General features: G+C 43.5%; 1 protein-coding gene across 9 annotated transcripts in view; it reads right to left on the bottom strand.

The window, feature by feature from the left end:
- STK40 (serine/threonine kinase 40) overlaps positions 1 to 12,520 on the bottom strand; it is a 74,623-nt gene that overhangs the window by 41,430 nt on the left and 20,673 nt on the right. For 6 of the 9 annotated variants that reach the window (XM_073317346.1, XM_073317344.1, XM_073317343.1 and 3 more), the window contains exons 2-6: positions 7,061 to 7,173; positions 4,613 to 4,732; positions 3,482 to 3,567; positions 2,800 to 2,943; positions 506 to 733 (exon numbers count right to left, since the gene is read on the bottom strand). In XM_073317346.1, coding sequence (XP_073173447.1) covers positions 506 to 733; positions 2,800 to 2,943; positions 3,482 to 3,567; positions 4,613 to 4,732; positions 7,061 to 7,079 — 597 coding nt within the window. In that variant the 5' untranslated portion in view covers positions 7,080 to 7,173. The remainder of the gene's footprint in view (positions 1 to 505; positions 734 to 2,799; positions 2,944 to 3,481; positions 3,568 to 4,612; positions 4,733 to 7,060; positions 7,174 to 12,520) is intronic. The other 3 variants (XM_073317348.1, XM_073317347.1, XM_073317352.1) reach the window with 3 other exon arrangements.

Raw genomic sequence — 12,520 nt, 5'->3', positions numbered from 1 at the left:
GTCACTTTTTACAGCGTAACAAGTCAGAAACCTCAGTGGAATCTATTTTTATAGCACAGTAATTTCCAGCTCATTGATCTCAAACTAGCAGCACAGGGTTTTTATCTCAGGATCAATTTTTATCTTACTTATGATTTATATTGCTTCCATGGGAAATGCTTTGGAGTGGTTCCTGGATTTGATTAGCTTCAAACCCAGAAAGTTTCTTTTTGTTGAGGTTAATAGTTTTGCTGTTCACTTGATTTACATCTAATCCAACTGCCCTCTCTCCTCAGCCAGTAAATGTTGTGCCAGCAACAAACAACCTGGGAGAGAGGTGATGCTCTGGTATGGCTCAGAATACCGAGCCTTGTGTAGAGCTTAATGTTTTAAAAGGATTGTGTTTTTGGAAAAGAGCTGAGACATCCATCCTTTGTAATCCTTCTGTTGTTTTTATGAAGTCCAGAATGTTAATTTGGGATGAAACTCCCTCAAGACATGTGCACAGGCTACATGGAGACCGTACCTTGTGTAATGCTTCCACCACTCGTACCACATCGTAGAATATAACAACAGTCTCCCGTTCACTGAGTCTCTTCTCTTTAATGACATAATGCTGCAAGTTGATTAAATCTGCTGTCTTGTCACTGAAATCGTGAGCACAGAGACAGTCTAAAACAAGGCAAATGCGCTTCCTCATCTTCCTGACCATTCTGTTGGTTTCCAGATCTTCTATGATTTCACAAGTTCGGTCCTGCAGTGGCAGAGGGAGGCAAGGAATGGAGTTTAAATAAATGGTCTAGTTTGCACATGCAGGGGACATATGTATTAGTTTGGAACAGAGCATTAGAGAATAATATGGCCTTTTAGATAGTTACAATAAAGAAATAAGGAAAGCACAGATAAGAGATTACCTGGGACACACTCATTTGGTTTAAGATTAGCAACTATAGGGCTTAGTCTGCATTTCCTGGCCTGAGTAGTGAAGAACTGATACAGTGAGAATACGCTCAACTAGCATGGGTACTCAACCCAAGCAAAACCTACATCAAATGCCAGCATGCTCAGAAACCAGACACAGGACTAACTGTAATGTAGCTGAAACAACAAGGAGTCCTTGTGGCACTTTAGAGACAAACAAATTTGGGCATAAGCTTTTGTGGGCTAGAACCCACTTCATCAGATGCATGGAGTGAAAAAATAAAATCAAGTAGAATATATATTATAGCACATGAAAAGATGAGAGTTGTCTTACCAAGTGGGGGGGGGTGTCACTGCTAATGAGCCAATTCAATTAAGGTGGAAGTGGACTATTCTCAGCAGTTGACAAGAAGGGGTAAATACCAAGGGAGGGAAAATTTCTTTTGTAGTGCTAATGAGGCCCATGCAATCAAGGTGGCCCATTTCCAACAGTTGACAAGAAGATGTGAGTATTGGCAGAGGGAAAAATGCTTTTTGTAGTGACCCAGCCACTCCCAGTCTTTATTCAGGCCTAATTTGATGGTGTCCAGTTTGCAAATTAATTCCAGTTAATATAGCTGGACCCTCTGGTTTTGTTACGGTATAGACAGAGCCTCAGTTGAAACAGGTTGTTGACAAACATTTAGCCAGCAAGTGAACAATCACCTGCATCACAGCTAACATCTCTTATCAGCCAACATGTCACAGACTCAATAAATGACTTGTTTCAGAGGTGTTAACAGCCCTGCAATTGGTTCACTTAGCGATATTTAATTGCTAATTAGCACATTTACAAATTTATTTTAACATATTGAAACAGCATCTTGGAAACTTGTCTGCTTCTCCCAATTCAACAACAGACCAATTACAGAAACTGGAAAGCAGAGACGATATTCTAAAAAGGCACTTTGTTGCTTCACATTTGAAAATCAGTTTATGTTAATTAAGGGGCATGGAGCAATTCCATTTTCCTGGAGTGGGATCCAAACTCTAGGTACTACTGCTATAATTGTATCATATTAGAAGAGCCTCTTCAGACCGACACTCATGTTTCTTGTACTTACTTTAGGCTACGTCTGAATGTTAAGCAGCACAGGAAGGCTCACAAGTGCACATATAAAGACCCATGTCCTGTTTTATAATCTAATATCACACATCACAAGTCTTATTTCATCAGTATTTAACACTAATTGCCTCTGCAATACACTTGCTTGCTTTAAGAGGCACCGATTAATCATGGCTAAGGCTGCGATTTAGTCACAGAGGTCCCAGAATCTGTGATTTCCGAAGACTTCTGTAACTTCGGCCAGAGCTGCTGGGAGCTTCAGGGTTCCCTGCCTCTGGGGGGAGTCCCACAGCTTCCCGCCACCACTCCTAGCCACCACGGGAGGCAGGGGGATCCGCTTCTCCTGGCCAGCAAGGGGGACCCCCACAGCTCCCTGCCCCAGCAGGGGGAATCCCTGCTGCTCCTGGCCGCAGCAGGGGGACCCTCAGAGCTCCTAGCTGCCGTGGGAGGCAGTGGGGACGCCCACAGCCTGGAACTCCCATGGAGGGGGACCCTGGAGCTCCCAATTCCGCCCCTCCAAGCTGCCCAGGCTACCCATTTTGTCACGTGTATTTGTAGTAAAACCCAAGGACAGGTCGGAGGCTTCCGTGAATTCTTCATTATTGCCCATGACCTCTCCGTGACTTTTACTAAAAATATCTAAGACAAAAAACTTAGCCTTAATCATGGCTGGCATCCTGATAATTCTCTATGCATGAGAATGTCAGTGTGAGTAGTGCATTGCTCGGAGTAGTAGTTCAGGCTCATGGCAGTTGCCACTGTCCTCAGAGAGCCTGCGAGGTGGCTGGCTGTACCTGAAAGAGCCCATGATGGTGAACCACTCCATCCTGATTGTGCAGAAGGGAAAGGAGAGAGTACTCTGTGTGCAGCAGCATCTTGCCCTGTCGCTCCTCCTGGGTTTCTATTCCTTTGTCACCCCTTTCCTCTAAGGTAAGGATCTTTGGGAAAGGAGAAAAATGCCTTATTCCTTTAGGGAAAACTGAAGTCACCCCAAATATTTAGCTACAGCTGTACATTTTCAACATTCACATGTGCATTTCACAGCTGAATGGAATTACACCAGTGCTTGACTTATGCGCTTGCCACAAAGTGTCTGAACTAACATGTGCAGAATGAATTTGATGAGCTCACAGGAAACACATTGCCATTTGCAAGCACCCCAGATCCTTTCCCCCTTTGTTGCCAGTACAACAGCTCAGCTCCCCTCGTGGCAGTAGTGCACAGAGAGCTCCAGAAACCCACTGGTGTGTTAAGCACGGCTGTTTAACCCTGCTGAGAGCAGCAGCAGCTGAGGCTTTGCTTGAGAGCTAACACTTGCACCAGTGTTGCTGAACTGCTGGCAGGAAGTTTTAGCAGCCATTCCCCAGTGTATACAAGGATTTAGACTGTTGCATTCTCCCTGGATTCAGGCAGTTTCTCTAATGGAGCAAGAGTTAAAAGGTCTCAGAGGATCCGCACCCCAGGTGTGTTGCTTACCTTTAGTTGATAGAAGTCATCTGTCCCATCCTTTCTAGCCAAACATTGAACAATACTTGGCACCGGGGAGTTACCTAAACGTGGACCTACCAGCACAAAGCAGAACAGATTTGTTTTCCTGTAAGAAGCTATGACTAATTCAATGTTATGTCAATATTCAGCTGTCATACAGTTTGCATAAGTCTAAATTAAGTTCCTTTTTCAGCAGGGCATGAATATCCACAGTCAATTTCTTCCCATAGATTGTATTGCTCTTAAGAAAACAAAGGATGCTGGATTCTGAATCTCCTTGACAATGGTCCATTTGTTCACAGAAGAGACCTTTGGCAAAACACTGCTGTGTCCAGCTGAACCTTATAGAAATACAGATTTCTGCATGCCTAAACCATATAGGTTTTACATTCGCTATCAGCAGTTGTGGCAAGGAATTCTTGAACCTCTGAACCTAGCTGCCACTCCTAAAAGGGGCTGCTCAGTTTAACAGTTTATTGAATGCACCAGAATAACCCACTGTGTTGATTCCCCATCTTAACTAGCCCATTTTTAACAGATGATCTGATAGGTTTTAAAAATAGACTTCACTGGGATCTTGGGGTCATGCAAAATAACTAAAAACTATACGTTATTCAAGTGACAGCTGAGAGCTACTGGGGGAGCGGGTCAGCCTACAGGACACAACAAGGAGAGAGCAGCCACTGTGTTACTTCAATAAACTGTGTGCGTGCTAATTTAACAGCATATTCAGAGTGAAGTGGGGTTGAACATACACCCGAGGGCTCCTTAGGGAAAACTATCCTACTACACATTATCCTCAAGAAGAGAGTTTGCCTTTGGATACAATTTAAATATTCAGACCCCAAATCAATAAAAGCAGGGGTTCACAGTTGTGCTCCTAATGGCTGTGCTTGTCTTGCTAAACACACATTACAAACACCCTTAATTTTCCAGTTACAGGAGCTCTAAGGATTGCTGCTTTATCAACATCAGATGAAGCGAATTTTGCTAGGCACAAAGACCTAGATTACAAGTCTGCTTTGACTCATTTTATTGAATCTGTTTTCCTTAAGCTTTGCAACCATTAACATTCCACCTCATACAGCACAGGGGATGAAGAAAACCTCTTCTGCTTACCTAGGATGAAAGGGCCTGCTCTCTTGGCATTACTTCCAGAAATCCCTGTACAAAGAGCCTTTGCCTTAGCAGATGTTTCCCCAGCTCCTCTGTCTGATGCTCGCCGCTTCATCCTCAGCTCTTGAAAGACAGGGAAGATCACACTTCAGTGAGTAACAAAGCTCTTCTCCTTACACTATATCCTATCTTGCACTGGAAACCTTTTACTTGATGATGCACAGCACTTCCGCCTATTTGTGTAGTAGAAGGCAGCTCCTACTAACAAAAAGCTATGGCTCATTTACTAGTTGATTAATTGGGAGCTACAGACTTCATGCATTTCAGGAAGGTACAAGGCAGCTTCATTAGAGTGTAATGTTCCTAGATCAGTTATTTGACACATGTAATGGGGGGGGGGGGAGAGGACACTAAATAATTAAGACTTCTTTTACAGCAGAATAAAGCACATGAATGAATACATTCTAAAAAGCACCAGAAGACACTGCCTCTGTTCCTCGAAAAAGAAAAGGAGTACTAGTGGCACCTTAGAGACTAACCAATTTATTTGAGCTCTAAAAAAATTTGAGTTCCAAAAAACTCTGAAGTCAACCCATGAGACTCTAGGGGTTTATTCACAGAAACACTTATGCTTTAATGACTGTGGCCAACTCACCAGCTATTGAGAAGCACAAGAGTCTTTAGTTCTCAGCACTGAGGAATAAAACTGACCATGTGGCTGAATCACAACATTTCAGCTTTTCCTGGGACAGAGCATTGCGGAGGGAGAGCACACATCTCTATTAGTTACTTCCAGATGATTAGCTCATTCATCCTTAATTAACAACTTATTTGTAAATGAGAGAGAAAAATTATATATAGATATGTATTTTATAGTTAGTATAAACTAAAGTCCCCCTCTCTTTGTCCCTGTTTACCCTATGGCCTAATCTGTACTCTTATCCCTTCACTATGTTCATCCAGCTGGACTGAGTTGAATTCAGGCACTTTCAGTCTGCTGTATAAAAAATCACTGCCTCTCTTGTATTTCTGTGCTTTACATTCGTCTAAGGAAAAAGCACACTACACATTGCCACCAGTTCTCAATAGATATTTTGCAGTGCACAAATTCTTAATGAAAAAAAAAAACCTGGATGTGAGCTCCCCTGCTCTACCACCATGCAGGAAAATACTCCTGTCCATCACAGGAGTGTCTGGCATGCATCCAAATGTGCAGATAACAGCATTATATATAGACAGACTGAAGGAATGGATCATCACTCGGGACTAGGCTCTGAAGTGTGTTACCTTCTCCTTATTCAGGGATTGCAGAGATGTTCTGGATTCTTCTAAAATGAACCAGCCTTCTGTTCCTCAGAGCCCTACAGAAAGTGTACTGACATAGCCCTGCAGCCCCAACATCTAAAGGCCCAGGTTAATTCAAGTCTCCGATTGGTCACAACACGTTTCTCTCTACAGGGGACAGGCCTTGCCTCAGTTCACTGGCAAGAGACTTTGTCCTCAGGCTGGACATGAAACTATTGCAGTGGTTACATTCTGCACTCAGTGGGTTCGCTGCTAGCGTGAAGGTCTTACTCCAGCAGCAGCAATCCCTGGAGTGAGCGCCGGCCTGCTGAGAGTCCCCCCCTTACACCTCACCCCCTTCCCTGGCTTAGGAGTCGTTTTAAAGAGGATGCCCCAGCTCCACTTTGATTAACTGTCTTCATTCTAACACATTTTAAAAGCAGTTCAAAAAGGAATGACTAAAAAAAGACTTTCAATAGGGACTGCCCCTGGGCCAGGCTTTCCTATCTCACTTATCCCAAACAAATTCCTTGCAAAGTTTCAATGATTTTTGGGCAGGCGAAGGGTGCTTTGAGTACTTTTTAAACAGCTAATATTTAAAAGATGAGACAGACTGATAAATCCTTCCCCCTCTCCAGCCGTGACTAGGTAGAGTGGGAAGTTCACACCTCCGGTGGCATGAACTTTTCACTGACTGCTGACTCAACATGACACCACTTATACAAAAGCACTTCGCACTGTGCCCAGCAGAGCAAGACATTTTATAATAGCAAGTGGGATGTTTCCATGAAATCAATCAGCAGGTTTAGATTCCCCCATTACTGACCCATATATTTGGTTTTGCCTTTAACTTAAGTATTAACTGAAATTAACTGAATTCAGTTATGGCACCCATAATGTTTAGTGGTTAGAACCAAGATCTCGGTGCCACAATGGTCTTCGTTCTGCTCATGCTGCATCACTGACTTCCTACCTGACCTTGCTGACATCACTCAATTCCCTGCAATTTAATCATTCCAGATGGAAACCTGCACAATCAAAATTTCACTGAGGAAACCCCCAGCTAATACATATGCTGCAACATCTGGTGCTGCGCAATCGGTGTTTATTAGGACTCACTGGTGCGCATGGCGTGGTCATAAACAAAAAAAAAATCCGAGGACTCACGTAGTTCAGCATCAACCATATCTTTATTCTTCTTCCAAACTAGGTTTTCCAATGCCTCAGGAAACAGCAGGCATCACTCTGGAGACGGCTGGAGGATCGAAAGGTCGGGGACTCTGTAAATGTAAAAGGCGATGCACTTGATGCTGTGGTTCTGTGATTGTGACGATGATAATGTGGTAGGCACCAAAAGTTCTGTAATTTTCAACATCTATGTTTTGTTTGTCTTAGAATAACCTCCAGATCCCGCTCTAAGCTGCTGCTTGTGGACAAGCGAGAAGGGCTACTGAAGCTGTTACTGGAAAGTTAAATGTATTGTACAAACAGAACACAAGTACTAGCCTCAAGGCTACCAACTATTTTTGTAGTTCTATGAAAGGGTTAATACATGCACAAAGTTTGCACTTCAGACAGTGTATCAAACTTTGTCCTAACCAGAAACTACCTTCTTATTAAATCCTGGTTGCACAAGGACCTTTCTTTAAAAGGGCCAAGCAAACCTGTGACAAAGATAATTCCACTAAAATTCAGTATCTTTACAGTTAATCTGGTCACAACTCAAAGTCATGCGCAAATAAGGATTGCAATTAGGATTTAATCAGACAGTGTATTAAAAACCAACAGATTATTACAAACATTTGAGGTTTAAATATTGTATAACACGATTAGTTCATCTTTACTAAACCCAAAAATGTTTTAATCCACTTGTATTTGTTTAAATAATAAACTGAAGCTGAACCTAAATAAACCCGTACATGACCATATTTGGGACACAATAAAAGTCAACCTCCTTTGAGGTCAGATAAGCCGTAAAGTCGCAATACATCTGGTTACTGGGACTTGTTTAAAAGGCCATATAGCACTGTACTTTGAGTGTCAATTTTTAATATTTTGTCTTACAATGTCAAAGGACTTCGCACTAGGAGCTAAGACTGCAATGAACATTTTTCTAAGGAAAGGAGGACTCGTGGCACCTTAGAGACTAACCAATTTATTTGAGCATAAGCTTTCGTGAGCTACAGCTCACTTCATCGGATGCATAAAGTGGAAAATTCAGTGAGGATTTTTTATGCATTTTCCACTTTATGCATCCGATGAAGTGAGCTGTAGCTCACAAAAGCTTATGCTCAAATAAATTGGTTAGTCTCTAAGGTGCCACAAGTCCTCCTTTTCTTTTTGCGAATACAGACTAACACAGCTGCTACTCTGAAACCTGTCATTTTTCTAAGGGTTGGTCTACACCTAGCTATGTCACTCAGCAGTGTGAAAAATTTACCCCCCCCCCAAGAGCCGTAGTTAAACTGATCTAAGCTAGTAGATGGTAGACACCACTAGGTCAGTGAAAGGTTTCAGAGTAGCAGCTGTGTTAGTCTGTATCCCCAAAAAGAAAAGGAGGACTTGTGGCACCTTAGAGACTAACCAATTTATTTGAGCATAAGCTTTTGTGAGCTACAGCTCACATGAATCCAATGAAGTGAGCTGTAGCTCACAAAAGCTTATGCTCAAATAAATTGGTTAGTCTCTAAGGTACCACAAGTCCTCCTTTTCTTTTTTTAGGTTAAGGAAAGAATTCTTCCATCAATTCAGCAGTTGCCTCTTGAGGGGGCGGATTTACTATAGACTTGTGCCGGATGGGCTGTAGCAGTGCAAAGGAGGCAAACTCACAAACCTACAAGCATGGTCTATGCAGCATTTTCACTATGAGTTTATCACAAAGAGAGTGGGAGGAGATCTCATTCCTGCCCTGTTAAAGGGACATTGACTTAACTATCACACTCCTGTCGGAAAACTTACCTACTGTTGTTACAAGCAATGTCTAAAACAGCTAGGACTGAACAATTAAAGAAAATCCTGTTTTCAGTCTGCGAATCTGACAGCACTTTGTCTAGCCTGTTTCTCCCTCTATAGGGCATTTCGCCTGTTTAGTCTGGGGATCTCACACAGCAAAAGGGAGGAGAATAACTTAATAAATAGGAAAATGCAATTGTAAAGCCACAAAAATTAACAGGGGGATTCGGGTGCAAGGATAGCACCCGAAATTACTTTTAACTCATGTTTTGAAATTGAGAGGATTTCATGTTGAAGCTCCTTTAAGCAATGGAACATGAATTAAACCCAAGATAGAAAGAGAAAGTGCCAGAAGCAGAGGGAAGAAAGTCAAAGGCAGCTGCTCTCAAATACCAGGAAGATTGTTCCCTTTTCTGCATATACTGACATTGCATAACCCTGGTTAAACCAAGCAAAGTGGTCAAAAGGCCACAGGTTTCAATGTGCAGCTTCTTTCTTAGTAACTAGGGAATGCCCACAAAGAGACAGGTTTGTTTCACCTACAACAATACATTGCTTTGAAAAACAGGATCTAGGTGATGAATCTATTGAGGCCTTTCAACAGGAATGCCACTGTGCTGCCTTTTCTTGAAAGTGTCCTGTACAGAATGCATCATCCTCATAGCCTTAAGAAACTGCAATGCAGGAGATTCCCCTCCCCCTACCCAGTCCACAGGTATACAGAACATGCAGATCCGCTAGCGCTTCTGTTTTGTCTTAGCCCTGAGCACTGCCATTATAACACTCATTTCATCCGATGAAGTGAGCTGTAGCTCACGAAAGCTTATGCTCAAATAAATTGGTTAGTCTCTAAGGTGCCACAAGTCCTCCTGTTCTTTTTGCGAATACAGACTAACACGGCTGTTACTCTGAAACCACTCATTTATATGGGCTCTCCATGGGGAGGAGATATTTATGTATCAAATATTTGATAATAGGCTCTTCCATCTAGCAGAGAAAGGGATAGCAGTCTCATGTCTGGAAGCTGAAGCTAGACAAATTTGGACTGGAAATAAAGGTACATTTTTAAGCGAGTGAGGGTAATTAACCATTGGAATAATTTACCAAGGGTCGTGGTAGATTTTTCATCACTGGCCATTTTTAAATAAAGATTGGGTGTTTTCCCAACAGAGCTGCTCTGGGTCAGTCTAGATCACAATGGTCCCTTCTGGCCTTGGAATCTATGAATTGCACTGAAATCTGGTCTGGCTGCCAGCTCAGATGCCAACTAATTATATTCTGAAAAGATCTAAGATATGTTAAATCGTATTTAAAGGGACACCATCTAAACCAGTAGACCTAAAATTAGATCCAGCAGCTGTGTTTGGAAGCACTGATGCTAATCCTATCCTGCACTTTGCCTGTGTGCTCAGTTCCTGAGAGCACAGAGGGCAATGAAAGAGATGGGAATCTGGTTCTACAAGCATCTCAGAAAGCTAAATAATCTGCAGTCCCCTCCATCCCCAAAGGGCCTCACAGGGTCCCCAGCCTCCCTTAAAACAATCACAGCTTCCTTCCAGACAAGGTAGGCTGGTGGTACGTGCCAATGGACCCCATCAACGCTATCCCTACATCAGCTGGAGGAGGTGCCAGAGAGAAACAGGAAGTGTCACAGTTCCTTCAAAGGCCAAATTCATGTCCCAAACGCCAATTTCCTTTTGGTAGAATGTTTTACCACCACTGATTTGCAAAAGTAGGAAGAGGCTTTCCCCTGTCCTGTTTGCTCACAAGAAGAAAGCAGACAAATCTGAGGATTACTGCATCATGCTCTGCAAAGGCACAATGAATAGGGAACCAAAGAGTTAATGAATAGTAACAACAGTGGACCTGTGTACAACACAATTACGCATCCATGCAAATTGCAACATAATTGTTAATTATTTTAAGATTGCTACACAGTCATGCTCTAAAATCTACACTTGCTTAAATAGAAAATCGAACTCTTGAGCATTATGATGGTTAAGAACGAACCACAGATGAACTTCTACAATGATGTCTGCAGACAGCCTTGAACAGTGCTGGGTCTCATTCTCACCCTCAGGAGCCTAAGGAGATCCACTTTAATAGTACAGGATTCAACCTAGTTTCCTAAATCAAGTGCCAAAATGAGACACGAACACCCAGGGCCGTCCTTACCCATACGCAAAGTACGCAGCTGCGTAGGCACCAGGAAATTTGGGGCACCACATTTCCTAGTGCCCTGCGCAGCTGCATGCTGCTCCAGCCCCTGCCCCACCTCTTCCCAGTGGCCCCCCGCCCCTCCTGCTCCGCCCCAGCCCCGCCTCTTCCCGCCCCTGCTGCGCCCCAGCCCTTTCCCGCCCTAGGACTGAAGCAGGGCAGGGCCAGCACTCACCAGCAGCGGGAAGTGCAGTGGCCCAGCCCCAGCCACGCTGCTGGTGAGTGCTGGGGGGTGGTTCCCCCCCGTCCCACAAGCCAGCTCCCTCTCCCACACAGGCCCCCCGATGGGGGGCGGGGAGGGCGCTGCATAGGGCCCCAGAAGAGCTAGGGACGGCCCTGTGAACACCTCAGAATTCTACAAAAGCTGCCTGAAAATATTTAGCTCTAGGGACAGAAGTTGTGGGAGGCATTGTGATGGCTCAGCAGTGCTCTCTCTCCATAAAAGAACGGAGACCTAGCAAGTCACTAGGAAACTCTGCATTGTCCTAACTTATAAATGCCTGAAGTCAGCTGAAAAAAGCAGAAAAGATTGACTGACCCGGAACAAAGATCAAAGGCAAAGGAGACCTGCATTTGCTGGAATTTAAGGGTTACAAGTCAAGCAAGAAAAACTGCGAGTCTTATTTTGTACCCAGAGTTTGGATGCACCAGCTACCACAGGGCTGCTTGTCACAACAACAGCTCATGCTGGGTTTAGAATGGAGGATTCCAAATAAAGTTGCTTCATTGGTCTTGCATTTAGTATCCCCAAACCATCTCGTATGCTACCTAACACCTCCCAAGAGCTGAACAAGCAGTTTTTGAAAGAGTCCCTGAGCTTTACGTGCAGCAAATAGCAGCCTTCAGAAACCAGGATACCTCCAGAAACAATTCTAAGCTGAACCGATGAATATTCTCACACTCTTATGTTTTTGCTTTGCTGAAGTGATTACTGAAGTGCCTGAAACTTTGGTATCGTTTCTAAGATGGAAACACTGCAGGCAAAACAAGATAGGCAAACGGAGTTACAAGTGCAGTTCCCAGACTGCTAATTTAAACATGCACACAGGACAAATGAATCATTTTCCCCCGGAGACTCCTGGCAGCTACAATTCGTCATCGAACCTGAAATGTCAGCTAAAGACACAGAAAGGAAGAGACGCCAGTGGAAACAGCCCAAAAAAATAAAAATAAAAAAATAAAAATAAAAAAAAAAATCAGCTCATCACCACTCTGGCTGCTATGCAGCTAGGAGAGAGGTTCAAAGCTTCCCCCATATATCTCTTCCTCACACTGCAAGGGACCCTCCATCTAGGCACAGAACACTGGACACAGATCCTTCTCCCACTGCTGCCAGAAGTGGGCCAAAGTACTGCTCGAGTGCGAGGCTCTCCCAATACCTACTGGATCAGGAAGACAAGGAACCCACATTCTGGTTCTCAGTGGAGTTAGTCAGCCCTCATGACTGACATTTCAGTG

The sequence above is a fragment of the Lepidochelys kempii genome, chromosome 19, assembly GCF_965140265.1.
Source record: "Lepidochelys kempii isolate rLepKem1 chromosome 19, rLepKem1.hap2, whole genome shotgun sequence".
NCBI lineage: Eukaryota > Metazoa > Chordata > Testudines > Cheloniidae > Lepidochelys > Lepidochelys kempii.
Note: the sequence above shows the minus strand (reverse complement) of the source record. Positions and strands in the feature narration are given on the sequence as shown.